Below are 25011 nucleotides of genomic sequence, written 5' to 3' on the forward strand. Positions count from 1 at the left end.
TGCATGACCCTGTAGCTCGGAATCTGGTCGTTCAGAGCGAGCACCGTGGATGTTTTTATCATAATAAACGGATATCACAGCCTGACATATCCCGTGAAAGAGATTTATCGACATTTATCAGCTAATGAATAGAGTGCAATTATTTGCATCCGTGACTGTCTGACACAACATCTGTGTAACGCTGTCAGTCTGATACAACGCTGCGAAATAAGCAACTGTAAAATGAATTGTGATTCTGAAGTCCGAGCCGAGACAAAATTTGCACTGTATAAGCACGCAATCTGATGTTTATCTTGTCTTGAAACTTTTTCTCTTTAAAGAAAGGGATGATCAGGGACGCTAGTTTTGGTGGAGGTCAAAATGAGGGGTATTGAAAGAGTGAAAAAAATATTAACGACAATCGTTGTCTTAGATTATTAGAGTATAGTTTATAGGCGATACGCTTAAATCCGACCTTTAGGTATATAAATAATAACAATATCAATGTGAGACAGCTAGATACAAACAGTAAAAATCTCCACTTTAAAAGGATATATACCAGTGACTTTTCCTGTTTCCGAATTTGAAACAATAGATTAGTGGACGACGATTCCTTTCAAAACGAAGGGTTTATTGAGCTAACGAATCCTTATTTAGAAGAACTTCTCAGATTTGTATTTTTGGACGGCTTAAAAAGTTTGGAAAAAACATTTGAAAAAACCAATGGATATTATGTTTACAAATAAAAATATTTTTCCGAAAAAAATTGTTTTTATAATAATTTATTGAACGACCCTCGTATATAAGTAATCTCCTCAAACTAACTAATTTTTACTTTATCTCTATTGTATCCTGTTCTCACCTTATTCAGTATTTAAATAGTATGATGAATGGCGAGTGAAATATACGAGTATATGAGAAAGAAAGAGAGAGGGAGACTGCTAACAAACTATATATATATATATATATATATATATATATATATTTAGGTCACAAAATCAACTTGTCACGATCCCTGTCATTTTAGCACGTTGTATTCTTCAACCCCATCCATAAATGAAAAGGTATTCATGAAAGCACGCAAACCTACCAGACATACAAAGTTAAAGGTCAAGGTCACACCAATTATACTTCGTACAGAAGGATGAAATGACATTTGTTAATTTATAAATCTCTTTGTTCAATGGTTATTTGCGGTATCTTAATTTCTGTAAGTAATGTTCTTCTCATTTGCCAAAATATTTATTTCCCAGTTTAAGTTATAGTGAGACGGAACCTTAGTGCGTTATTTATGACACCTTTCATTAAATTTCCTTGGTTTTTAAATGAATGAGTTGACATAGTTTTAAATAAAATACAAAATTAACCTGAAGTTTTCACTACATATTCTTCCAACTTTCTTTACATGTAAAACGTGCATTTATTGTGCAATAACTGTTATAAAAATTAAAATTTCAAAACAATTTTAATTATGTTTTTTAAATATATCTGTTTTCAAATCAGTAAATGTAGATAATCTTAATTTTATGTTCAATATTTTGTTAAAGAAGCATAACATGTTACTGGGCTTAGTTAACCAGGCTATAATAGTTTTTAAGCAAATGCTGAAATATTTCAATTTTAAATTAGGTTTAAATGATAAGACAGAATTCTCTTTACAAGTTAATTAAATAGTTTATTTGCTTTAACTTATAAGATCCCGTCATTTTAATTCCCATATTTATGTGGTAATAAGGGGGCAAATCCCCTCACTTTAAAAGATATTAAACTCCTTATTTAATATTTTCAAAATTTACTTCTTTTCAAAATAACTCTTAAGCAAATCACTTAAACTGTCCCCAGATTCAAAAACAATTACCATGCATATTATATGTTCTCAGATTACGCTCAACAGCTGTTCACTAGTTGTCTGTCAGACGGTAAAGAAAATCGTTGTTACCTGACCAAGGTTTCAGACAACGGTAAAGTAAACACGTGATCAGACTATCATATAACCTAGCTCCTCCTCCGCACACAGCAATGCGAAGTAGGAGAAAGAAACGAGGAAGTACACCACCACCGCTGCTACGTGACGTCGTTAATGATGGTGCTAATTGTTACACCTGAGGCATCGTCTATTCTGCCTCCACTTTTGTTGTTTTCCGCCTCCTATCCAACATATTCTGCTAAATAATTTTTCTTTACTCTATTGTCATCACGACCACCTTCTACACAACATATTCTGCTAAACATGTTTTCATCACTCTAATAATATCACGACCACCTTCTATCCAACATATTCTGCTAAACATGTTTTCATCACTCTATTGTTATCATGGCCACCTTCTATCCAAAATATTCTGCTAAACATGTTTTCATTACTCTATTGTCATCACAACCAAGAGATGATTTTTTAACCGAAATACAATTAGGTAAACCAATAATTTTGCAAACGTGGCTTCTTTTCTTATACATTATTTGGAATAATATCATTTAAGTAAAATTTTTGGAAAACTTGAAGTTATTATGTGAAATACACAGTATTGCATCAGGTTTGCAAATGCCTTATGCATACTGTCCAAGAACAAAAGCTGAAAGTATAAAAGAACACAGAGAACCTAGAAGGCCCCATAAAGCATTAGTGGGTTCATTTCATAAAATGGTCTAATTTCAAAATTATTTTAGAGGAAAGTTGGATATCTACGCTTCTTTCATTCTTAATCGTATGCTTTAAAAAGAGTGAAAATATTGAATAAATATTTACATTTAACATAGTTTTTTACGTTTCAAAAAGCTATAAAGTGTTTTTAACATATCACAGAATAGGATAAAAAATAAGAAATAGTTGTTACCTCTAACTTTAAGAGTAATCACACCCACCTTTAAACAAATCAATAACTAACTTGTAAAATCTCCACTGAAAATGAAATTTTGCCTGCCTTTGGATTGTAGCCCAGAACGAAAAAGTTTTAAACAATCACCCAGCACTAATAGTTTTCCGTAAAAACTATTTTAAACCACAAAATCGATAGTTTAACACAAAATTCAAATTCTTTTGCCCAACAGCTCTTTTCTAGGAAATTAATTTAAATATTTAGCCAGCACGTTTAAACATGCACATTGCCATTAACAAAATTACTGTGGCATCATATTTGTTGCTTCAAAGTTCCCTTTCTCTTAAGTTGAATATTTTGTTCACTCCTAACTTTTTCTCTTTTGCACAGCTTGTGTATACACCCGCGTTCCCACCCTCGTACATACGTTGTGCTTAGCCTTTCTTATCACTTACACATATTGTATATAGTCTCCAATTCCTCTCTCTTGCCCATCAATAATATCTTCCGAATGTCATATAGAGTGGATTTCACACAATGCCCTGTGTTTTGCTATTTTCTGTATAATTACATAACTCTCAGCTATATTAACTTCTTTCTCAGGACATTAATATTTTCAACAGTACTGCAGAATTTTTGTTATCGTAACTTTTTAAATATAATATTTACTACGTAAATTTTATAAGGTCTGAATTATTTCCTTTGCAAATTACCCAAATCTAAACGATACATATTTTACACTTGGTCTATAAAAACGCTCCTATTATTTGACCACGGGGCATGAAGGCATTAGAGTAGAGTGTCATGTGAAAAAGTTAATATTGTACAATACTCCTAATTGGTGCTTTAAATACACGCTGGCGCTCTACTAATACTCCCTACTAGATGCAAACTGTGAAACTGCTCTTGTGTGACATTGCTAATTTTCTCTGGGAGCGGACAATGGCAACATTGCAAATAATATAAAACATCCATTACGTAATACGTGACGTAGCTTGTTCACTTGAATTTCTATACTAGCATAATGTTCTACACTCAAACGATGTCATGTATTCATAGAACGTTGTGTAATTACCCGTAGTCATGTCACGTGGGGTATTCATTTGACTTTGTAAAAGTTACAATGTGCACGTGTTTCCTAGACCTCTGACTGCGCTTGTTTTAAAATCCATGATGCATTTATCGTCAGTCTTTTTAGGAGGTGTTCATTGTATGCCAGTGTCTCTTTGATCGGTTTTACAAAAAGCTTTAAGGAAAACGTTATAGATACATTTTCTAAATTTCATTGACCTTTCTAGGAACTGAAATTGTGACATCTCGGGTAGAGACTTACAACCTTGTGCATATGCTGGGGATAAAATGTATTTAGAGATAGTGATCCATTATAATCAGAGATAGTCTGAAATATATTTATATATGAAGCTTCATGCTAAAGTTCAAGCTTATTTATCATGTTGTACTCAAGATGTTGCGTGCACAGACAGATATAAAGTTGTGCAGCCCTTTGAGTTATACGTCTCTCTAACCAATAATTCTTAACATAAAACATAAACTAAGGAGAGGCGTAATAGAGTTCAAGTAGACCTCAATCGTATGATATTTAAATTTCTTTTGATAGCACTTAAAGTGTAACTGAATGCCTTGTAACCGAGTATCGTGTGGATTCGACATACCTGCCAGTTACAACACTCCTCACTGCCTCTATGTTTACGAGAAGTGTATTAGTCTTGTGTATTTTGCGAATATTCAAGTGTAACTAACCACCTTGTTCGCGAGCCTCGTCTGATATTGACAGACCCGCCGGATACAAGACTCCCCATTGCCTCTATGTTTACGGGAACTGTATTAGACTTGTGTATTTTGCAAGTATTTAAGTGTAACTAACTACCTTGTTCCCAAGCCTCGTCTGGTATCGACATACCTGCCAGATACAACACGCCTCACTGGCTCTGTGTTTACGAGAAGTGTATTAGTCTTGTGTATTTTGCGAGTATTCAAGTCTAACTAACTACCTTGTTCCAGAGCCTCGTCTGGTATCGACAGACCCGCCGTATACAAAACTCCCCATTGCCTCTATGTTTACGGGAACTGTATTAGGACTTGTGTATTTTGCAAGTATTTAAGTGTAACTAACTACCTTGTTCCCAAGCCTCGTCTGGTATCGACATACCTGCCAGATACAACACTCCTCACTGCCTCTATGTTTACGAGAAGCGTATTAGCCTTGTGTATTTTGTGAGTATTCAAGTGTAACTAATCACCTTGTTCCCGAGCCTCGTCTGATATCGACAGACCTGCTAGATACGACATTCCTCACTGTCTCTATGTTTACGAGAAGTGTATTAGTCTTGTGTATTTTTGCCAGTATTCGAGTGTAACTAACCAACTTGTTCCCGAGCCTCGTCTGGTATTGACAGACCTGCCAGATCCAAGGCCAGGTCCCTGCTTCTATGTCAACAAGAAATGTATCAGTCTTATATTTATTTGCGATTTCTACTTGAGTAACTGAGTGTTTTGTACAGGAGTGTTATATTTATTTCCTACCCTGACACTCTGTATTCTGGCTGAGTAGTATGTCAGTACGATTGATCAGTCTCATTTATAAAACAATTAAGCACATCACAAATAGCTTATTTAGGCGATTACTAATTAAATTATGAGCTGTTTATAACTTACAGTTATACTGGTCGATATTATTATCTATGCTTAGTTATTTATTTATTTATTTTACGTGCACTATTACAGGTTAAACGTCTAATTACAATAGAGTAGAGTACTGTTATTGTAAAAAACTAAGCAAATACTGCCAATCAATGTTAAGCAAGAGAATGTATTCATAACACAAATATTAAACTCAAATCAATATATAAAAATAGTATACATAAAAATTAATAAAAAAATAATTAGTAATAAATAAGGATATAATAACTTATTAAATAGAATGAAAAACTACGGTATATAAATTATACCTAACTATGGTTTATATAATTATGAGTATAAATATTTATAACTCAAGCACAGTTAAACATACCCTTCCGAACTCACTTAAAGTATTGCAAAATGTATCAAAATGTTGAGCCATTGAATTGTAAAGCCGTATCATTGAGACAATAGGAAAGTTGGCTAATATATTAGTTCTAGAAATCGTACAGCAAACAAATGGTGTATTCTAGTTTTAATTCCTGGCAACGTGAAAACGAATTTGCTGTAGAGAAGACGGATCCTTAATTTCATTTCTATCAAGTTTAAAACAAATGAGTTAGCAATAACAAATTACGTCTAGACTGAAGACTACAAAAAACTAAATATGTTAAGTAATTGCTTATAAAAGGTATAAAATAAATAACTTATAAAGTATTTATAATAATAATAAAATCGTTATAATATATGCATAAATACATAAACTATTACGGTTTGTTATCATAAAAATATACATGTTTATTTCATACAGAACTAGCATTGTATTAGTATTCAACATTAGTGAGAGTAATGAACTGTAACCCTATGTAAATTTTTTAAATTTAATTCATTAAAAGGACGTGATTAAAAAGTACATTTTTGGATAACACGTTGTTTTAAGGAAGCAGTTTTTGCGTGGAGGTAACTTACCTTCAATATTGAAAGAAACTTCTTCAATATTGGTATTACGGACTCCCCATTTCGTTGTATTATTTGAGTTAGAAATGGACATGTTAATAACCCGTGACATTTTCTTTATTCAAGAGCTATGCAATTCTAATATGGAAAAAGATATTAACACAGTAGAATGACGTCATGTGCTCATTATAGTTTGTTTAGAAATTCATGGAATACTTAGTGAGTTGACTCTATTTGGTTTATCTTACATCTAACATTTAGAGAGCCATTTTTAAAACATAAAAGGTTACTGCTCCATGAACTTCAGTATTTAATTCACCTCCTTAAAATATATCTTGTTTATTATTATTAAATGCGTCCAAAGTGGTGAGAAAATACTACAGTGTTTGTGTTTTTTTTATGATATTAGAGGATTTTTAACAGGTTAAATATAACAATTTAAATTCAATGGACCCCATCTTTTTTGTTTTTAACATGCATTTACCAATATTGTATACCGTATGTTGTCACAGAATTTATTTTTACAGAAAATAAACATAAACCATTCTGATTTAAATTAGTTTAGAGTCGAATTAATAACCAGGATTGTAACTTTACATTGTGTTTATTTCTCTGCAAAAGAGTTTTGTCATATTAAGTGAATGAGAGTTAGCATGATATCAAAACTCTATGAAAGATTAACTTTAAATAATATAAGTATTACTATAAGTAATAATATAAATAATTATACAGTTATAAGTTATTAAACCATTATGCCTATAGAATGGATATTCAACACAAATTGTAGATTCTACCGCTATTATAATTGTCAATTGGTGTATATTTTTTTCTCATGACTAGATAAATACTAAAAAAATCATAGTTGCTTTGTTGTCTTAATGTATCTAATTACTCGACTACCTCTCAATGTCTACTGACAATGTATTATGTATAATGCTCTGTCCCTCTCATGTACAGTGACAGACTAAACCCATTAGCAAACACACGGCAGCAACTGAACTGTCGATAAGTTAACAAGCGCTGCCATTACCATTCTTGTCAAATATTCATACACAAATTGCGGGAAACATTCAACTGAAATAGCGCCATTCCAAATAGTTCCTGATACCGCATAGTGAGAATACTACAAAGGTTGTAGAAAATGCGGATTGATAATTTAAATATTTCTATCTCTTCGGTCAAAAACAGGCCCAAACTTCGTGAACATAATTATTCAGACCTTTTAAAAGGATTTTAACTGGCCAAGGCCATCTTAGGTATAACCCTCTTTTTCGACTTAAAGAGGTTTCAGGTAAGAGGATGGTTTTAAAAAACTTTGACCTAAAAAGTTTTCCATGTAGTGTGAAGTTAGTCACCTATTGGCTTTTAAATAAAAGGTGAACTAGGAAGAGGTATAATCGGCCATCCTTACTAAGATTCATTAATAGGAATGATAAAACTACCAATATTTCCGATGTCAATTTTCTTGTTTAAAAACACAAACCCACGTATGGGTTTACACAACAAGCAACGGACGTTGTCAAAATAACGCTTTTAAATCATCTTACATATAACGAAATAATGAATTTATTCCGAAAAATACAAACTTTACAAAACAAGATTCTTATTAAACCTAACCACACTAACAAGTTGCGTGGTTATATAAACTAAACGATAGACAAGGAAATGTTTGATAACAGTCCGATCTTTTATAATAAGGACTTGATGTGCATATCACTGCGGTAATACTGAAAGATTCTTACTACATTTATCTAAAATTACATCTTAAAGAAAAGTACATTTACGATTATAAGAGCATAACTTAATCAATTCAAACTGTTACCAATCTTAAATTAACTTACCAGTCAACGTTTAAAGATGCATAAAAGATATGACCCTCTTAATATATTGAAGACTTTAAGTAGTCTATTATACAAATATAATGTTTTATATAATAACAATATATCTTGACATTTTAGACTAATGAAACACTATTAGGATTTAAAAAAATGTTTATGTTATATTAGTTACTATTTATAAGAGAAGTACTTTAAAATTAAGAATTGTTTATAAAGGGGACGAATTTTAGTTTGCAAATATTAAAAGAAAGAATAAATATTTTAGGTTAATCTGATGTGTATGATGTCTATCTGTTCAGTTTGACTAAGTAGCCAATCAGTTATATTATTGCTAAAAGAATTTAAGATTTTTATTTTAATTGGAACTTGATTACATAAATTCTCTTGCCTTTTTTCATTATGAAATAACATTCTTGATATCTGTACCTCAGAACTATATGGGCCTAAGTCACATTTAGTAGATTTTACAGGAGAGCATAAAAAACTACGAACAGTTGTGTTTATTCCTTTATTATAAAATTATGAACTGTGTTTAGTTTCTACTTCACAAGTTAACTTACTTATGTTTATAGAAGCATTAAACTGCTTTAGTATTTTTATGTAATTATTTTTTTGTTACATTAAAAATGGACTTACGATATTTTGGCTCTAATCAAAAACATATGTTATATTGCTACTTGGACTTAAGCAACCAAATTAAGTGTATCCATTAGCAACCAATATACATGGTTTAGTCAATAAAAACACTATTACAATGCTAATAAAATATATTATCTAACAATGTTGTAATGGCATCTGGAAAGTTGTTTTTTCTAAAATCAAAAACATTTGTTTTAATGCTATTTGGACTTAAGCATTTGTATTTTCCATTAGCAACTAATATACATTGTTTCGTCAATAAAACACTATTACACTGCTTATAAAAACTATAAATATAAGGTAAGAATTAATCTAATAATGTTGAAACTGATATCTGGAAAGTCATTTTCACTAGCCCCATGTGGAAGGTTCTCAAAGTAAGCCTTGTATTCTTCAGGGACCCACTGGAGGATTGTCCATTAAATCTCTGAATTTTTCATTACTTATTTTCCTCTTCTCAGATATTAGTTTCGGAACTGATTCAGGCATGATTGTTTCTTTTCTCTTATTTCTTCTCAAATCCACACTTTTAAAAATCAACATCATCAAAGCTTGTTTTATAGTACAGTATACCAAGTTCTTCTCTTCGAACCTGTAACCAAACTGTGTTGGAAATGAGGAAAGGTTCTCCAATAGTATTTTTTTTCCTGTTTATTAATGGTCCATCTTTATTAGTAAGCGAAAGAAAATCAAGAAAGTGTTCAAGAGACATTTTCTTTACAATGAATGGGTTTTTTATTGCTACAAGATGCGATGAAGTTCGCCCAATCATTAGTAGTAAATATTGTGTTAGTTTTAAGATGCTTTTTTGCTCTTTCTATTAATCCATGTTTACCATCTACCTCCATATGTGTATGCCCAGCTAATAAAAATTTGTGGTTTATTTCATTAATGTTGGGTAGAGTTTTCAAAATCCAAATGTACATAAAAATCATATTAATATTTCTATTTTCACCGCTGCAGTTATCGGTCCAAACAGTCAGAGTGTCAATGCTGCTTTTATTGAGCTCTTCATTTGCCCAGGTAAACAAACAAGAAGCCATCTCACTTCCACCTCTACCTGCAGTGGTCTCATTCCAAATCATGCACCACGTTTTTCTTTCCACTACTGTCGTCAATGGTGTAGTTTAGAGTCCAGAGCTTTCTCAAGTAGAAGCTTTGACAGTTTGTGAGAGCTGGAGTAGGAAGACACTTCTGTAGGTCTGCCATAACAACTTTAAATTTTTCATTTCCTTGTCCCAAAAGCTTATCTTCTTTTTTCAAATGGTATCTACGTGCTGCTTCATCTAGATGCTTCTGCTTTTCTGCTTGAAGGTTTTCTTTTTGCTCACCGTTTGCATTCTTTAATTGGCAATCAATTCTGTCACAAAAATCACATGTGTCATTGTCTGGCAAATGAAATGACAAATTGTATTCTCTATTGAAAATTTCTGAAAATAACCATTTCTTTTCGGGTTTGATATTTTTTTCTTTACATTCATTTTCATACATGGTATACATTATGGAAATGTTTAAATCATTACCCAAGTATTTTTTGTTTGTCCTTTCCCTACTATAGTGACTTTCATATGCTGGATATTTTGATATGTGGTTTCTTATGATATCCTTTTGCTGTCTCTGGTATTTTGTTTCCTGGTACATGTTTGCCACGATGGTCTGGTTCAACCATACCAGTACTTTGGGTTTTTAAGAGAGCAAACTTAACAAATGTTTCTGATATTACTAGTGTGTTCAAGAAAAATTGTTTGCAAACTTTTTCAAAATTGTTATCCCATTTGAGAAAATAAGTATGGCTGTTTTTTCTACTATTTCTAGAACCATCTCTTTGTCGTGACCTGGCTATTGGCTTGGTTGTAATACAAGAAACTATATACTGGCGTTTAGAACTTAAGTTTCTTTCACTATTATAATAGTCAGAATGAATGTGTACTCTTTGTGCATGACTTATGCGCTGAGAGCATTTCAAGCGACAAGTAGTTTTACAAGGAGGTCTTAAAGTTCTTTCTTTTACAATATCTCCTTTAGAGTTGACATGCTCTTTTCCAGAAATTCGTCCCTGCTTTCTAATGTTTTTTTTCCACTTTTTTTCATTCCTTATTCTTTTTCTTCCTTTATTTTTAGGTTGAGTAACTATCGGTAACTCGCTCTCCGTGTCATCTGAATCGGTGTATGGTACCAGAGGTATTATATTATTATTATTTGCTGTAGTATTTGTACTTACAGATTGACTTTGTACTTGTTCTAAATCGTTACTTAAAGTTGAATCACTCTCTGAACCTGAAGGTGGAGTGTATGTTGGATCATCGATGTCATTCTCAAATAGGTCGCTCACAGAAGATAGCGCATCATCTAAATCTTCCAGTGTTGTCGATGCTCCAGATTCTTGTTCCATGTTTGTCACTTGTGTTATCGTCTCTAGCTCCCATTCATTTGACTCTGAAAAATAAATTGTTAAGATATTTTGAATATTTAATTTTATTTAAGTGTTTTGCTTTTAATAACATAGAGCTTTCTTTCCTACAAGTGTTCCCAGCCTTCAAGAAATAGAGAAATTCACTCGGTTTTGTCCAATTTATTTTAATTTTTTAAATTGATGTTCCGCCAAAACATTGATTAGTTCATTATATAGATAGCCTACACAAAGAATGTGGATATAAAAAATATTATATCGTTAAAGTGGATTTCTATTGAATTTTTATCATGTTTTTGGTAATTATGTGTAATTTACTCGTCACTCACGAAGTTTTTCATATTGAAGTATAATTTCTGTTAAACATGTAGAATGTTAAATTAGGTAGAATAACAAGTCGGAAAGACAAAGAACCCCTAAGAATATAACTATTATCGTATGAAATTAATGCTCTCTGTCCCTACCGACTACAGCATTTACAGTCTAATGACAATGTACTAGGTCTAGGCCCAGCTTAACACGATTGAAATGGAACCTAAATTATTGCTAGGGTAGGCTAAAGCCCCCGAGTAAATACCTGCTACAATATGGTTAAATGGTTAAACATAACAGTAATTTACACAAAAAAGATTTTTATAACAACCATAAATTTACTGAAATTTATTTAAACTGAGCCTAGAGTATTATGTACCTACTAATCTCACCTGGTTCTACTGGAGTTGAAATGAAATTAAGAAGATGTACGTCTTTACTAGTTTCTCTTTCAACTTGGATATTTTCACTTTCATGCATGTTAAAATTCCATTGGGTTGAGTCATTGTCAGGTAAAACGAGGATGGATGTGCAATCTGGATTCAATACCTAGAAATAAAATTGAAAATCAAACATACACTTAGGCCTACTTCTCCTATTGGCACAACAATGTTCTAAACCTAGGCTAATAATAATAATAATAATAAAAATTGTTCCTTGAGGTCTGAGTATAAAATTCGAATTTTACTTTAAGTTTTACATATTGTTAGCTTTGTAAACATATTTAAAAAATACTTACTTTTAATTCGGTTAAAGTCGGTGAAGGAGTGGAATTTCTTCGTGGAACTTCTACTGATTGATTGCTAGGACAATCATTAGTTTCAGGTTTCAGATTATCTTCAGTGAACGTATTAAGGTTTTTCAATTTGGAAAGTATAAACTTTCCCCTACTTTCCATATTAATACCAAAACGTTTTGTTAAAAGTAGAATAAAACTTTGATTAGTACAGCTCAGTCCTAACCTCAATAATCTCTCTAATAGCAGGCAGCAGCAATATCAACAGTATTATTGACAGTCATCAGCTGTTCAGAAAACAGGACTTGAGACTAAATGAGTATAGTGGCTAGGGCCAGACAATGGCAAGTCCATTTTGTGGACTTAGGTTTTTGCTGAAATGCTCAATGTTCAGAACCATAACATCATAGGTGGAGTTAAGTTTGTCTGGTTCTGATATACCTCAGGACTTAGACTCATATAACCTTTGATAAATCATAAAAATAGAATTTTTAGCGGAGTTACGATGGTATGGCTGGATGTAAAATGAAATTTTAAGAACATACGTGCAATAACCTAAAAAATAAGAAATTTTGGACTTAGGCTCATATGGTTCTGAGGTACAGATATTACGCCTTACAGTTTTAGCAGTATCAAAGTTCAGTTCCTATTTAAGTAGTGGAATGGAACAGATTTGAACAGAAAGTAGGTTTCCTTCAGATTGAAGGAGTAAGTACAATCGGAGTGCCGCAGGGCTCTTCTTTATCTGCATTACTGTTTCCTTGTATATAAATAGAATACAGTAGGTAGATCCTTGGTTTCAAGCCCTCATCAATTTAAATTATCCACTTTCCTGGCCTTGACTGGTCTTAAAACATTCTATAAAGAGTGCTTTAATTAGAAGATTAACTCTCACCGTTCTAAGATTTTACATCCTTTAAAGCAACTAAAGTAATTATTATCAATTAGTTCTTTGTTTAAAATTTGTTTTTGATCATGGATAATTTGAAATGTAATAGGATCAATGTTATATTCACTACTAGGTCCAGCAATCAATTATTAGATTTTTGAGCTTGATTTTTAATGTTTAGTTCGAGTATTTGATTTGAAGGTAGTGAGTTGAAAATTGATTAGAATTTTCCTATAGGAACAACTGAGAATTAAAATTCTTTGTCCTTTATGCGTAAAGGTACAGACATTTAACGTACTTGTCATTAAATAGAGTATAAGTTTCCACTGTCTTTCATTTTAGGTTTTTACTTCAGAATCTCTGTTGCTTTTCAACCTAGCCTATTCAAAATCTAAATAAAAATAGGTAAATGACCGAATTATGTCATAATTCCTTTTCTTATTTTTATCTAATTAATTAGTATGGTAATAAAAATTAATATTGATAGCCAAAACGCATTTACAAACGAGGTATACGCAACAACACTTGAATGAAATGAGCTGTAACATTTTAAAAATCTGCAGCTTATTTCATTCTACAGATGTACTGCAAACATATAACCATAAAGACGATCATACAAAAAATAAGGTAACATGTTTTTTCAATTTCTTTTTTTATGACGCATTATTATAGAAATCAACTTTATGCAAAATTAAAATTCTACAAATGACCTATTGATCTAAATGTCTTTTTCGAGTTACTATAAATGATGTTATATATTTTGGGACATTTAGGCTATATTTGTTAATATACCATATATTTGAATCTCTTATTGGTGTACTGAATCTGTTTACACAGGTTTTTACTTCTTGCTATCATGCTTACCCAAATGACCAATGTAAAAATATTCGCTAACGCTCAGCCAAACCCCACGAGTTGACATGCAGCATTATCTAACTCAGCTTCCTCATATAGAAATGAAGCTTTATGCTCAATTTTAAGTTTATATTAATTTATTTTCGAGATATTCGATCAGCAGAAATGAAGTTTTTCGAACCCTACAAGTCGTACGCTTTTCTAAAGCTCCACCAATAAACTTTTTTTGATGATATTGAGGGCATTTCACATGAAAAAAACGCTATGTGTAGTGTAAAATTTGATTAAAACGTATATAAAGAAGGGACGTTTGATTTCCATAGGGGTTTGGTACAGTTAGTGGTCCAACTGTTTGGAAGTCACACGGTCCACACTCAGCACACCGGCCTTCATCGTATTTTGTCACGTTTATTGCTCTACACAACGAATCTGACATTTCAATAATTGTATGCAGTCATTATATATAAGACTTGTATTTACATGAAGTGTTATTGGTTAACGGACAATATGTCAAATAAATATTTACTTCCCCTTTACTGACCAAAACCTCCTACTATGACAATATTTATTCATAGAAATTAATGAGTATGTGAAGGTATACGAAAATCCTATATACATAACTATTTAATAGACAATTCTGTGCATTTACTTCGGGGCCTTTCCAGAAAACGGGAGATTGAGATTAGAATTATCAATGGTGCAATTTAACAAATGCATTTTAAAGTTGCCAGAAAGCTGTTTTTCTAATTTTACCTGTGTAGTAGGAAGGAAATGGCTTCACAATTGTCACGTGACCAAATGTAACCGAGTTAGGTAACCTTTAGGTATTCTATACTGATGCAGTTAAGTTACTAATAGGTTCTCTTCTTCGAAACGCTAACGCGCCTCGCCCATCAATGATTTGGTGGTGGGGGGGGGGTTGTTACAAAGGAGTCACGTTGCGCAGTAACCACGTGACTTTAAAAATCACTTTTACCAAGTGTAATTAGTCTATATCCAACTTTACTTCTGCTGAAAGAACACTAAGCAAAATTGCACCAGCTTAAATATTCTAGCTCTAAAATATTTAGAAAAATCTGATAAAATATACAGAGCGTTTTACGAACTCTCCGTCAATCATTGGTCAAAAATGCTTACTTTACTGTCAATTTTTTTTATGTGATTTTCAGGTTTTATTCTTTGTTTTAGAAACCAGAAAAGATCAATACTTAAAATTGGCTCAATTATTTTCCTTACAGTCTCAATATCAAGATAAAAATTGTATATTATCGCATCACGTATCAAAATTGAGCAGGTTTGAAGATTTTTTAAGCTTTACACCGTACAAACTAATATACAGGGTGGAAAAAAAAAAGTATGGAAACGCTTTCACTAATTTTGTATGGCTTCACTTATACAAATTAAATTTTGTACATCACTACTTGTATTAAGAACCTAGTTTTTGAGACCAGTGGGGACATTTTATCTTTTCAGGGGGACGGCCCGTGAGGAGTCGGACGAAAAATCTTAAATGTAAGCATAGGCCGAGTTTGGTATCAAATTAAAGGTCTAGTAAAGAGAAACTCATTACCGCAAAACCGCACTTAAAATGGTTGACCCTATCCAGAGTACGGACCGTATGAATTTCATGACAAAGAAATTGAGTAATTTTGTCTTGTGAAGTAACTAATTTACTTTCAGTAGTATGTTTTATGTCGGTTATGTAAATTTGAAAAACAATTTCCAACAAAAAATATTTTTTTTTTACCTCTACATTTGTTGGATAACACTAAATAGGGGTTTTCCTGTCTTGTCTTCAAGAAACTGAGAGTATTCAATAATACCACCGTAACTCCTTATCAACATGAGGTCAAGGTCCAGTCCCTCCAGCCCTTTTATCTCAGGCAAACATAAACTGGTTTAGGCAATACAAACAGTACTGTCACATCAAAACTCCACAGTTTTGTATATTTAATATCAACTTGGTTTTTAGTCTACGTTATAATTTCGTCCACGTAAGTTACAGTTTAAAGTCTTCACTAGAAGGTACTGCGATAGTTATAAATTTTTTTACTTAAGTGTTTTTACATTTTATTCTACTAGTTTTAAAAGCAATGTCACTTAGTGAGTTTGAGAGAATCACGCTGCTTATGATGCGTGGGTATGGAAATCTAGTTCGTCCCTATGAAGAAACAGCGCATTTGTTTAATGACACTTTTCTTGATAGACCCCCAATTAGTAAGTCAACAGTGTTTAAGACAGTAAATAGATTTGAAGAAACTAGAACAGTCAAAGATCGCGAATTAAATGACAGGCCTAAATCGGCAACAAATGAACAAAAATCTTTGGATGTACTCCAAACATTTGTTGAAAATCCCAGCACCTCAGCCAGAGTGGCTGCAGAAGATCTTGATATGAGCCATAGCTCAGTGTTGAATGTTTTACACAAAAACAAGTATCACCCTTTTTAAAGTAACCCTAACCCAAGAACTTGCAGAGGATGATTTTGATCGAAGGACTGAATTTTGCGAAATAATGATGAGAAAGTGTGACGAAATTCAAAATTTTTTAAGTTCGATATTGTTTTCAGATGAAGCTACATTCTTTGTTAATGGACAAGTTAATAGGCATAATTGCCGTTACTGGGCCGACCATAATCCACACTGGATGATAGAAGGCCACACACAAAGGCCTCAGAAAGTGAATATGTGGGCTGGAATAATAAACAATAACATTGTAGGACCGTTTGTGATAGATGGAAATCTAACAGGCGAAATTTATTTCAATATGTTGACAAATAACATTTTTCCAGCAGTGCGTGCTCTTCTTGGGGCAAATTTTAATGCAGTATGGTTTCAGCAAGATGGAGCACTGCCCCATTACTATTTGCGGGTGCGCAATCTGTTAGATGAAGTGTTTCCTAACCGTTGGATTGGTCGCAGGGGTACCGTTGAGTGGCCGGCTAGGTCACTGGATCTTAATCCACTAGATTTATTTTTGTGGGGCTTCTTAAAAGATAATGTGTATAAAACTAAACCAGCCAACATTGAGGAACTGACAAATCGTTTATTAGAAGAAGCAAGAAGAATTACACCCGAGATGCTTCAAAATGTGACTGCAGTAGGTTTTTATAATAGACTAGCTCATTGCCAACAAGTGTTCGGAGAGCAGTTTGAGCACCTCATTTAAAAGGTATGGTTATTTTTTGTAATACATAGATAATTTTTAATTTAATTCTTTTGGATAATTGTGTTCCATAAAGTGTCATTTTCAGTCAGAACAGTTCACTTGAGACTGTGAAATTGCGGAAAAATAATAATTAATCAAACGTTACTTCTGAAATTCAAACGGCCCGTACTCTGGATAGGGTCAACCATTTTAAGTGCGGTTTGCGGTAATGAGTTTCTTTTTACTAGACCTTTAATTTGATACCAAACTCGGCCTATGCTTACATTTAAGATTTTCGTCCAACTCCTCACGGGCCGTCCCCCTGAAAAGATAAAATGTCCCCATTGGTCTCAAAAACTAGGTTCTTAATACAAGTGGTGATGTACAAAATTTAATTTGTATAAGTGAAGCCATACAAAATTAGTGAAAGCGTTTCCATACTTTTTTTCCACCCTGTATAATCAAGATTATTATTATAATGATTTTTTAATTTATAATAAAGGTCGCTACATTTAATTAAAAATATTTTAACAACATTATAGATAATAAACATCGGTCAATAAATATTGTTGATACAAGCTATTAACTGTTGGAATGCATAGTGAATGATTCCGAAAAAAAATTAAAATTTTGTCAATCATTACAAAGTTTACAAGCTTACATGCACACTGATCCTACAGATTTTGTACTGGTTTCTGAAACTAAAAGTAAAGACTGCAGACAGACGGCAAAGTAAGCATTTCTGATCCATGTTTGTATTACATTTTTATTTGTCCGCAAAGAACTTCTAAAAATATTACCCTATATTTGAAAAATGTAAAGTCTCTTGCGATAGATGATATAACACCTTGACAAAGACATCAGATGTACTCACACAATTAAAGTGCTACCATAGTTATGTGATCCACGTGACTACTTAATAAACATTATGGAATCCAATAGGCAATCGAACTTTAGATTGGTTTGGATACCTGACTGATACTCCCTGGAATATTGCTAACTTAACTGATCGTACCTTGTGATGGAACCTGTCTGATCGTCACAGTACGTATGTTATATTTCGCTTGCTACCTCAGATGCTAGAGTAGCTAATCACATCCACGACATGTAATAATGAAATCGTAATTCCTAAGCTCACCTCGAACTCTTAAGATGGTGCAAGCAGTAGATTTTTCTTTTGGAAAATATGTTTTATATTAAACCTGTACCGCTTTAAGATGAATTACCTGAATACAGAAAGAGTAGAAGAATGTATTTGATCATTCGCCACGCATTTAAAGAATTTATGTAGACGATTTTGTAATAACACCCCAATAAACAGGGCTTAAGATAAAAATATTAATTAAATTAAAGAATATTATAGAGGTATGAGTTTAATAAAAGAAAAATTTTCCATTTCTAATATAAATCATACCACATAAGACTACATAGCGGTGCTACTATTTGAGATGTGAAATAGATTTATACAATTCCCATTCATAGTTTAAGTTATTATTATTATTATTCTAAGTCAGGCATATCTTGCAAAAATGAAGACACAGCTTTTATAAAGGCATATAAAGACAAATATGATTAGTATACACTATTAATATAATACTTACAAAATATTACATAAGTAAGGATAACATCAAAATTTACAAATGGAAACCTCAAAAATTAATCCTTTGCAGAGTAGTGGATACTTCTTTAATAACGGATTAATGTTAGTCAAGTTTCAAATAGCAAATGTTTTAATTTAATTTACAGTTAATACAGCTCTCATCAATAATCACCAGATGCTGCTAACTATATATTTTTTGGGCTCATCCGTGGTTTATTCTAGGATACGAAAATTTACATTATTGCCATCCTCTTTTTTAATATTGTAAGTGTACATATTATATAATATTTTTATAACTATAGTATCATAACACCCTGCTATACTTCCGTCAGTTTAATTAACGAATTTCACTAATGAGTCAGGTGGAAAGTTTTTCTTCCTTTCTCTTTCTGCCTGGCAACAAAACGTTTTTACGACACCAATACAACATTGAACATAAGTTTATGATTATGATCCTAAAGTCTGAATTTTGTAATTTATTAATTAAAGAAACTGCAAATAAACGGTACACTGATTTTTTATAGGAGCTTATCGTTACAGCGAACTACATTCATCAAAATTATAAAAAGACTCTTGAGAGTTGTCCCTTTAAAGAACCACAAGGAATACGTCATATCTAATATAAGAAAATAATATGTTAACCAGGTTTTGATACAAGTTTAATATGACCCTCAGGAGACTAGCAGCTATGTGTACTGCGTAAACACGAGTTTTACTTTCCACCTGATTTTGCCAGTCGTCCTTTAAGGGTATTTAAATAAACATTTAATTACATATTTTTTACAAGTTAAATCATTGTAAATGTTATTCTGTTAGTTCATTTTATAGAAAAGGTTGCTGTACTATTTAGTCAGTAAACCCTATCAACCCAGTTTTATAAGTAATTGTAGTTTTTTCTAATTTGGTGTGAACAACGTTAGACCACTTTAGCCTTTTTTGAAATTTTCGGGTTTTAAGGTACGAGACATACTAGCTGGGTTGTGTTGTAGTGATGCCAGCTGTATCATAAGAATAACTAGAAATGGGATAATCGATTGAATTCAATAATCAAATTATCGTTACTGCTCAGCTTTATTTCTCTTCTATCTTCTTGAATACTTTGCCTTCACGATTTAAACTAACACTTGTTTACCCTATCACACAGAACGTGAGCTAAAAGTAATAATACAATAAATACATGCATAATAATTGAACGTCAAAAATCAAAACTGATGTAAACAACAGGAACAAAGCAAGATGTTGCTAATGATAAGCTGCTATAACGATGTGGCAACGCCGCAAGGTGATGGGGGAGCGGGGTGAGGTAACTGCTCATTCGAACAAGCTTGCAATCGTGTATCTTACTGCAGTGTCTTATGCAAGTGATGAAATCCCATAAAATTTGGTAAAGTCCAGTTTAAAAGATAATTAGTACATGTAACAAGAAAAAAAGAAGAAATTAAAAGGGCCAAAAATACTCGAAAATGCTTGGAGTCCAGACATGAGAAAATTAATCGAAGCGATGTCACGAGCATAAGTCCACGAGCACGAGAATTCAAGAGCACTATCACGTTATACCAGCACTGGCGAAAGTGAGATATTAACTCATTTTCTCCTGCCTGGACTCCAAGCTGTTTTCGGATATGTTTGAACCATTTTCATGTACTAATTATCTTTTCACCTGACGAAGAGCATAGATATCAATCCTTGAAACGTTGTGTCATACATTTGTAACTTAAACTATGGCAAATACTGATAATCCTATTGCCCTTTAAAACCTTTATCGTCAATAACAAACATTAAGCAAAAAAACAATGGGATATTTTAGAAATTGTGCGGTGGGTAACAGCAGCAAGTGTGTGAGGAGGATAACACAACACTGTAACAATAGTTTGCCGTCAGACAATGTATCTATAGTTTTCACACGTTTGATTAGTTTGATTTCAAACGTTGCATAATTCATCTTTCCTAGTTGCGAAAGCACTGTTCTATTCTGAGTGTGACGAGTTCATAGTTAAGTAGTTGCAAGAGCGATGAGTTAGCGAGAACTTGTGAATTATTGATACTCAAGCAATGTATTCCCTTTGTTGGAGTGCTCATATCGAGTAATTTGCATGCTCGGAATAAAGAACTGTTTATTTATGAACTCAATTTAAAAATGTTTATATATATAGAGCTGGATTTGTATTTGAAAATAAAATATACCTTTTTTATAATAAACCTTTGACTTTTCGTAGCCACATGAGAATTGTTTAGTAGGTGTTGTTCGGTAAAGTTAGTACTGTTCCATAACACATAGATGATGCTACTATACTAAATGTGTTGTCTTGAGATGTAATCTATTATAATTGTACAGTAATTAAATCTTATATTTTGAATTGTTAGTATTTTTTACCGTTGTTAGAGTTTACTGAAGCTAACATATGTAATAGATTTCTTTAACATATGTATAACAGTAAGATAAAAATCACAACACCTCTAATGGCTATTAGATGCAATCTTCTCACAACTAATAAATATAATCAATGACTCTACTATGAACAGTCATCATAAATTGATGTATTTTAAGAGAAATAAATGTAATGTAAAACGAGGCGAATAATAGAATTACTTATTAACGAAATTAAATATAAAAACCTAATTAATGTACTTGAAGAAAGCAAACATTCTACAGCAACAGGAAGGACAACCTGTTCGTAAGCTTGATTTGTTTTTACAATTTTAAAATTCATAGTAAATCTGTGATAAACGTATGTTCTCAGATTGTGTTCAACAGTTGTCTGTCAGACGGGAAAGAAAATCGATGTTACCTGACCAAGGTTCAGTCAACGGTAAAGTAAACACGTGATCAGACTATCATATAACCTAGCTCCTACTCCGCACACAGCAATGCGAAGTAGGAGAAAGAAACGAGGAAGTACACCACCACCGCTGCTACGTGACTTCGTTAATGATGGTGCTAATTGTTACACCGGAGGCATCGTCTATTCTGTCTCCACTTTTGTTGTTTCCGCCTCCTATCCAACATATTCTGCTAAATATTTTTCTTTACTCTATTGTCATCACGACCACCTTCTACCCAACATACTCTGCTAAACATGTTTTCATCACTCTATTGTTATCACGACCACCTTCTATCCAACATATTCTGCTAAACATGTTTTCATTACTCTATTGTCATCACGACCAAGAGATGATTTTTTAACCGAAATACAATTAGGTAAACCAATAATTTTGCAAACGTGGCTTCTTTCTTATACAGTATTTGGAATAATATCATTTAAGTAAAATGTTTGGAAAACTTGAAGTTATTATGTGAAATACACAATATTGCATCAGGTTTGCAAATGCCTTATGCATACTTTCCAAGAACAAAAGCTGAAAGTATAAAACAACACAGAGAACCTAGAAGGCTCCATAAAGCATTTAGTGGGTTCATTCCATAAAATGGTCTAATTTCAAAATTATTTTAGAGGAAAGTTGGATATCTACTCTTCTTTCATGCTAAAGCGTATGCTTTAAAAAAAGTGCAAATATTGAATAAATATTTAACATAGCTATGTTATTTACATTTAACATAGCTTTTTACGTTTCAAAAAGCTATAAAGTGTTTTTAACATATCACAGAATAGGATTAGAAATAAGAAATAGTTGTTACCTCTAACTTTAAGAGTAATCGCACCCACCTTTAAACAAATCAATAACTAACTTCTAAAATCTCCACTGAAAATGAAATTTTGCCTGCCTTTGGATTGTAGCCCAGAACGTAAGTGTTAAGCAATCACCAGTTCAATTCTGGCAACTTGAAAACGCATTTGCTGTAGAGAAGACGGATCCTTAATTCATTTCTAACAAGTTTAAACATATGAGTTAGCAATAACAAATTACATCTGGACTGAAGACAACAAAAACTAAATATGCTAAGTAATTGCTTATAAAGGTATAAAATAAATAACTTTTAATTAATAATAATAATAAACTCGTTTTAATATATGCATAAATACATAAACTATTACGGTTTGTTATCATAAAATATACATGTTTATTTCATACAGAACTAGCATTGTATTAGCACTCAACATTAGTGAGAGTAATAAACTGCAACCCTATGAAAATTTTTAAATTTAATTCATTGAAAGGACGTTATTATAAAGTAAACTTTTGGGATAACACATCGTTTTAAGGAAGCAGTTTTTGCGTGAAGGTAACTTACGTTCAATATTGAAAGAAACTTCTTCAATATTGGTATTACGGACTCCCCATTTCGTTGTATTATTTGAGTTAGAAATGGACATGGTAATAACCCGCGACATTTTCGTTATTCAAGAGCTCTGCAATTCTAATATGGAAAAAGATATTAACACAGTAGAATGACGTCATGTGCTCATTATAGGTAATGTTTAGAAATTCATGGAATACTTAGTGAGTTGACTCTATTTGGTTTATCTTACATCTAACATTTAGAGAGCCATTTTAAAACATAAAAGGTTACTGCTCCATAAACTTCAGTATTTAATTCACCTACTTAAAATATATCTTGTTTATTATTATTAAATGCGTCCAAAGTGGTGAGAAATACTACAGTGTTTGTGTTTTTTTTTGCAGATATTAGAGGATTTTTAACAGGTTAAATATAAAAAATTTAATTCGATAACCTATCTTTGTTTTAAACATGCATTTACCAATATTTTATACCGTATGTTTTTACAGATTTTATTTTTACAAAAAAATAAAAAATAAACCATTCTGATTTAAATTAGTTTAGAGTCGAATCAATAACAATGGTTGAAACTTTACATTGTGTTTATTTGCCTAATAAAGAGTTTCGTCATATTAAGTGAATGAGAGTTAGCTCTAAATCAAATCTCTATGAAAGATTAACTTTAAATAATATAAGCATTATTATAAGTAATAATGTACAGTTACTCCATTATTCCATTATTCCTATAGAATGGATATTCAACACAAATTATAAATTCTACCGCTATTATAACTGTCAATTGGTGTATATTTTTGTCTCATAACTAGATAAATACTACAAAGATCATAGTTACTTTGTTGTCTTAATGTATCTGAATACTCGACTTCCTCTCAATGTCTACTGACAATGTATTATGTATAATGCTCTGTCCCTCTCATGTACAGTGACAGACTAAACCCATTAGCAAACACACGGTAGCAACTGGACTGTCGATAAGTTAACAAGCGCTGCCATTACCTCTCTTGTCAAATATTCATACACAAATTGCGGGAAACATTCAACTGGAGTAGCGACATTCCAAATAGTTTCTGATTAAACATCTGGTTAGTGAGAATATTATAAAGGTGTAGAAATGTCAGATTGTTCTATAGAACAATCTTCTAAGAACTGACAGTTCTATAAAAATTCTCGTCGCTCAAAAACAGGCCCAAACTTCGTGAACATGGATATTTACACTTTTTAAATATATTTTACTACCCATAGCCATCTTAGACAAAACTCTCATTTTTCGACTTAAAGGGCTGTCAGGTAAGAGGATGATTTATAAAACTTGTCCTTTAAAGAAAAGGTGAGATAGGAAGGCATAACTGCTCATCCTTACTAAAATTTCTTAATAGGAATGATAAAACTACCAATATTTCTGAGGTCAATTTTCTTGTTTAAAAACACAAACCCACTTATGGGTTACACAACAAGTAACAGACGTTGTCAAAATAACGCATTTAAAATCATCTTACATTTAAGGAAATAATGAATTTTATTCCAAAAAAAATACAAAATTTACAAAACAAGATTCTTATGGAATATAATCTAACCACATTAACAAGTTGCGTGGTTAAATAAACTAAACAATATGCAAGGAAATATATATTAACAGTCCGGTCTTCTCTAATAAGGACTTGTTGTGCATATTACTGCGGTAATATTGAAAGTTTCATACTACATTTATCTAAAATTACATCTTAAAGAAAAGTCCATTTACGATTATAAGACCATAACTTAATCAATTCAAACTGTTAACAAACTTAAATTTACTTACCAGTCAATGTTTAAAGATGCATAAAAGATATGACCCTCTTAATATATTGAATAATGTAAATCATCTATTATACAAATATAATGTTTTATATAATAACAATATATCTTGACATTTTAGACTAATGAAACACTATTAGGATTTAAAAACATTTTATGTTATATTAGTTACTATTTAAAATAGAAGTACTTTAAAATTAA

At 32.0% G+C, this 25011-nt stretch overlaps 1 protein-coding gene across 1 annotated transcript; it reads right to left on the reverse strand.

Annotated features, from left to right (window-relative positions):
* Positions 1-10430: 10430 nt before the first annotated feature.
* Positions 10431-12924, reverse strand: LOC124371420. Its single transcript, XM_046829752.1, has 3 exons — positions 12328-12924; positions 11981-12137; positions 10431-11302 (listed from the first exon to the last, which is right to left on the reverse strand). The coding sequence occupies exons 1-3, from the start codon at positions 12484-12486 to the stop codon at positions 10431-10433; spliced, it is 1188 nt and encodes a 395-aa protein (XP_046685708.1). The 5' UTR covers positions 12487-12924.
* Between the last annotated feature and the right edge of the window lie 12087 nt (positions 12925-25011).

Source organism: Homalodisca vitripennis, unplaced genomic scaffold (genome assembly GCF_021130785.1).
Source record: "Homalodisca vitripennis isolate AUS2020 unplaced genomic scaffold, UT_GWSS_2.1 ScUCBcl_1397;HRSCAF=4968, whole genome shotgun sequence".
Lineage (NCBI taxonomy): Eukaryota > Metazoa > Arthropoda > Insecta > Hemiptera > Cicadellidae > Homalodisca > Homalodisca vitripennis.

Bases quoted from the DNA above. Each gene is read 5' to 3' on its own strand.
- LOC124371420 (XM_046829752.1), bottom strand. From the start codon at position 12,486: ATGGAAAGTAGGGGAAAGTTTATACTTTCCAAATTGAAAAACCTTAAT. The intron at 12,138-12,327 runs GTAAGTATTTTT...TTTTATTTCTAG, and splicing joins CGACTTTAACCGAATTAAAA to GTATTGAATCCAGATTGCAC. The intron at 11,303-11,980 runs GTGAGATTAGTA...TTTATTTTTCAG, and splicing joins TTCAACTCCAGTAGAACCAG to AGTCAAATGAATGGGAGCTA.